At 31.0% G+C, this 5,772-nt stretch overlaps 1 protein-coding gene across 1 annotated transcript; it reads left to right on the top strand.

The window, feature by feature from the left end:
- The first annotated feature begins 217 nt into the window (after positions 1-217).
- LOC105852849 (uncharacterized) lies at positions 218-2,432 on the top strand. The gene is made up of 5 exons (XM_012719613.3): positions 218-848; positions 1,419-1,651; positions 1,761-1,937; positions 2,270-2,326; positions 2,409-2,432. Exons 1-5 carry the CDS (start codon positions 707-709, stop codon positions 2,430-2,432), a joined length of 633 nt encoding a protein of 210 aa, XP_012575067.2. The 5' UTR covers positions 218-706.
- Positions 2,433-5,772: the final 3,340 nt, after the last annotated feature.

Genomic DNA, 5,772 nt, shown 5'->3' with positions numbered 1-5,772 from the left:
TAGTTCAAGAGATAAGCACCCGAAAGAAGGGCAAATCAACTATTATGGTGCACTCACAGATATAATTCTATTAGATTATTCGGGAAAATACAAGGTATTATTGTTCAAGTGTGACTGGGTTGACATAAATAAAGGTTGTAGAATTGATAACTTAGGCATGACATTAGTCAATTTCAATTATTTGCAACATACAGGAAATGATGTATGTGATGACCCATTTTTTTTGGCCTCTCAAGCCAAAAAAATATTCTATGTGGAGAATAGAGCACAAAATGATTGGTTTGTTGTTGTGCATGCTAAAGTTAGAGATGTGTATGATTTGGGTGATGAGTTGTCCAATGATGTAGATCAAGTGAATGAACAAGTCTTGCAAGATATAAATGACAACGACTTGATTAGACCAGAAGTTGATGATAATCATGATATCATGGAAGTTACAACATCCATGGAGAGCATTCTCCAAAATGATGAGGGTGGTGATGATACAGAGGATGAGAGTGAGGGAGACTTCTTCTAATATATAGAGCAAATTATTTATCAATCAATTTATTTGACTTCTAATTTATTGAAGTTACAAAGGTGTGTAGTTATTTTTGCTCCCTACCATTTTATGTGTTTCATTTGAGGTAGATTAGTACTGTCATCGGTTATTTGTTTTTTACAACAATTAAATACTAATTTGGCTTTGGCATATGTAGAAAGTACCATGGGGAAGCGCAGAAGGAAGTTGAATACTACTCAAAATTGTGGACAATCACAAGAGGAAGGGCACTCAATTGATGGCTATAATGAACTCAACCAAAATAACCATTCTATGTCTGAAGAAGGAAGTCATGTTGAAGCTGAAGGTAAATTATTTTTGGTAAAATAGAACTGTTGATCTATTTGCCCATGTCCGTGGTCGTACTAAGAATTTATATCTTAGTAGTAGGCCTACCAATTTTGTTAGTAGGTCTTGAAATATAGTTCAAATTTGTAATACACGCGTGAATACACATGTTACAGAGGAACAAAATTGTACTAATAGGGAGCTTAAGTGGTCCAGTAAATTTTTTGGAATTAGCAGCAATAATAATAATTAAGGAAGCGAACAAAATTGGACCAGTGTTGTTACTACTACTTGTGCTTTTAATTGGACAGATCTTGTTTCTGGTTTTAGCTCTTCTTCTAATACTACTAGCAACCAGATGTAGAATTTATATTATTCTGTGAAGTGAAGTTTATGGTTTTGGTTTGTAGCTAGGTGGAATCTTGTTTCCTTTTAGCCTTCTATATGCTTTGGAGTTTTTCCATTGGATTTTACAGTCATGTCACAAGAACAATGACTATTAGTTTAACTATACTTACTGTGGTTGTACTGATCTAAGACAATTGATATTGAGTGTTTTATGGTTTGCTAATATGAATATATGATTTAGGTGAAAAGAGAACAAGAGGTTATACACATATGCTAGATGTGTGGGACATGCCAGATGGAGAGTTTATATTGGTGGATGTAGATTCTTTTGGTCATCCTATTGGTTGGGAAGGAAAAACTCTATTAAATGCAATAGGAAGTTTGGTAAGGAGATCTCAATGTGCTCCAATCAATTACATTAGCTGGAGTAAGATGCCTGAGTCCTATATTACTGATATGATTGAACTAATTCAGGTGTTGTATAAATTTTTAAAAGTTCTATTTCATTTCAAGCTTTGTAAATACTTTTTTTTTGCAAAAATGTCTAACGAAATTTGTGTTTTGTTAATTATTCATATGATAGACAAAGTTTAGATTTGTTCCTGAATTCACTGAGCAAACTGAGAAGATACTAAAGGATAACATGAAGGTTAAGTGGAGGCAATTCAAGTATCATTTGAAATCAAAGGGATATGACAGTAGTAAGACAGAAGCAGAAATGGCTGCCTACATCCCAGACACAAGGATGTTAGCTCGTCTAGTTCTCAAAGTGTATCTCAAGTAGAAGGAGAGTTTGACCATGACATAGATACATTGATTCATGATGCCTTTGGAATACATCCAACTAATGAGAGTGATGGTGCAAATTTAAATGTGGAGGACGAGAAAGTTCAAATAATTCTCAAACCACTCAAGATTCTACAAACTGGAAGAATGATATTTACTCAAAAGTTAAAGGATCCGAAAAAAGAGGACGTGTGCGTTGTCTTGGCAAGATTGTTGGACACGCAAGTTCTAGCTCTAACTCTCATGCTAACCATAGAGTTAAAACATTGGAGAATTTGCTTGGAAATCTTGTTTTCGTTCTCCAAGTACGATTCTCTGAAAGATCCACAAATTAATGAGGTTTTACAAGCTGTAGCTGAACAGGTATAATTTATGTCAAATGATAATTGGTGACTATTTTAATTATGTCACAAACATTTTGATTTTTGGTGGTTCTATTGAACAGGTGAGTGGAGACAACATTGGGTAGGGTTTTTGGAGAAAAGGTTATACCCAAGTGGCAAATTCTTTGATCCTCTTGGTTTAGCCAGTGATCCTGAAAAGTAAGAAAGACTTCAATTGACAGAGGTTAAACCTTATCGCTTGGCTATGGTTGTTTTCCTCATCTTTGCAATCTAAGCTGTTGTTACTGGAAAAGGTCTTATTGCTTTCATTGCTACCTTCAACCACTATTCCTTACAAACTTCAAAAGATTGAATCCTCAAAGCTTATGACCTTATGATTGTTTGGTTTTTATAATTTTTGTTAATTATATATATCTTTTATTGTGTGACAGGGCTTTATGAGTTGGTTTATCAAATCTGAAATATTTCTCAACAACAAGTGTTGCAGGACAAAGAATAATGGAATGATAGAGTTCCAAAGATAGATTCTAAAAACATGGAAAGAGAGATTTTAGAGAAAATGCTAGGATAATTTGAAATTAAAAATGTATTCATAAGTGGAGAAATATATCACTTTTGTAAAGATTTTATGATCTACTTAGTGGAGAAATATATTTTTTTATGATCTAATTTCATTACAATATTGTCACAAAGATATGATACTCATGTTAGTGCTATAATTAAAATGCTATGAATGCAAGTAACATTACTTTAATAGAATTAGTAAAATTAAATTATATTTTATTGTATGTTTCAATGACATTAATTAATAAAAATAAATTAAAATTTTAAATTTAATTTACTGGTATTAATAATTTAGAATTACAATTAGAAGGGAGATAAAATAAATTTAATTTAATAAATAACAATAAGTTTTAGTGACAGATAGTACCGTATAAATAGACCAATTCTTTATTTATATTTATCTAGTTTTTAGTGACAGTCATTATTGTAGGTATAAATCAAAAACATGTAGTGACACTTATCAGAACATGTAGTGACAGTTCTCAAAGTGTAGCAGGGCGCCCCCTTAAAGTTGACACTAGATTTGGGTGCACTCAAAGTATTATTGACTTTTACCTACGGCTTTTAACTTTTAGTGAAACATTTTGTGTGTCACGATAGGTCAATTTTTTTGTAGTGACTATTTTAATATATGTTATTATCATCTTCGTTATGAACTAAAACTATAAAACAAATATAGTAACAATATATAACAAAAAAGAGTTGTCATATAAATATGTAATTATTACTTGATTAGACAAATCTATTTTATTATATGTTTCTATTATATTCGTTATAAAGTACAATTACATGACGAAGATAATAGTATCATATAATAAAATAGAGTTGTCAAATAAAGTAATAATTACATATTTATATGACAACTCTATTTTATTATATGTTATTATTATGTTCGTTTTGATTGTACTAAATAACGTTTTGTTTTTACTTTATTTGACAACTCTATTTTATTATATGTTATTATTATCTTTGTTATGAAGTAAAACTATAAAACAAAGATAATAATAACATATAATAAAATAGATTTGTCTAATCAAGTAATAATTACATATTTATATGACAACTCTATTTTATTAAATGATATTACTATGTTTGTTATGCAGTCAAACCTTAAAAAGAAGATAATAATAATATATAATAAAATAGATTTGTCTAATCAAGTAATAATTACATATTTATATGACAACTCTATTTTATTAAATGATATTACTATGTTTGTTATGCAGTCAAACCTTAAAAAGAAGATAATAATAATATATAATAAAATAGAATTATCAAATATATTAATAATTACATATTTTTTTAACATCTCTATTTTATTATATGTTATTATTATCATCGTTTTGTAGTTGTACTAAATAACGAAAATAATAATAAAATATAACAAAATTGAGTTGTAAAATTAATATGTAATTATTACTTTATTTGACAACTCTATTTTTTTATATGTTATTATTGTCTTCTTTATGTAGTAAAACTATAAAACGAATATAATAATAACATTTAATAAAATAGAGTTGTCAAATAATGTAATAATTAAAAAGCATTCTTCTCTTAAATTTATAATTGTGTTTCGGATCATATTTTGAACATTAGCCATCATTTGGTCTAAAAATACGAATTTCGTTCCATTTTTATCCGGTGGTACGAAAATAGCCTGAAAAGTCTAGATGAAATTGGAGATTTTCGTACCACTCGATTTCGGTCCATTTTTGTTGGGTGGTACCAAAATCTTCTGAAAAGTCCCGATGAAATAGAGGACTGAGAGACTCTTATAGCATTCTTCTCCAAAATTTATAACTATGTTTCAGGTTCCGCGCCAGATTTCAACACTAGTCATCGTTTAGTCTGAAAATACAGATGTTGGTCCATTATCGTCGATGGGTAGGAAAGTCGCTCGAAAAGTCCAAATGAAATCGAGGACTGGGAGACCGTTATAGAATTTTTGTTCTAAATTTATAATTGTGTTGCGAGTTCCACGTTAGTTTTCAAACAGTAACTATCGTCTTGTTCGAAAATATGGATTTCTGTCCTTTTTAGTTGGGTGGAATGAAAATTGCCCGAAACGTCTAGATGAAATCGAAAACCGAGAGACCATTATAGCATTCTTCTCCATAATTTATAACTTTGTTTCGGGTTCTACGCCAGTATTTCACACACTAGCAATCGTCTGGTCCAAAAATACGATTTTCGGTCTATTTTTGTCGGGTGGTACAAAAATTTCCCGCAAAGACAAGATGCAATCGAGGACCAGGATACCCTTATAGCATTCTTGTCCAAAATTTATAATTGTGTTTGGGTTCCGCATCAGATTTCAAACACTAGACATCGTCTTGTAAGAAACTACAGATTTTGGTCAATTTTTGTCGGGTGATACAAAAATCTCCCGAAAAGTCTAGATGAAATCGAGGACCGAGAGACCCTTATAGCATTCTTCTCCAAAATTTATAATTGTGTTTGGGTTCCGCATCAGATTTCAAACACTCGACATCGTGTTGTAAGAAACTACAGATTTCGGTCAATTATTGTCGGGTGATACAAAAATCTCCCGAAAAGTCTAGATGAAATCGAGGACCGAGAGACCCTTATAGCATTCTTCTCCAAAATTTATAACTATGTTTCGGGTTCCGCGTAAGATTTCCAACACTATCCCTCGTCTTGTTTGAAAATACAGATTTCGATAATTTTTTGTCGAGGGTTACGAAAATTGTTCGATAGTCCAGATGAAATCTAGGAACAAGAGACCCTTATAGCATTCTTCTCCAAAATTTAATATTGTGTTCCGGGTTATGTGTTAGATTTCAAACACTAACCATCGTTTTGTTCGAAGATATAGTTTTTGGTTCATTTTAGTATGGTGGTACGAAAATCGTCCAAAAAGTCCAGATCAAATTGTCGATC

The sequence above is a fragment of the Cicer arietinum genome, chromosome 5 (assembly GCF_000331145.2).
Source record: "Cicer arietinum cultivar CDC Frontier isolate Library 1 chromosome 5, Cicar.CDCFrontier_v2.0, whole genome shotgun sequence".
Taxonomy (NCBI): domain Eukaryota; kingdom Viridiplantae; phylum Streptophyta; class Magnoliopsida; order Fabales; family Fabaceae; genus Cicer; species Cicer arietinum.
The sequence above is the reverse complement of the archived record's forward strand: the minus strand, read 5'-3'. Positions and strand labels throughout refer to the sequence as shown.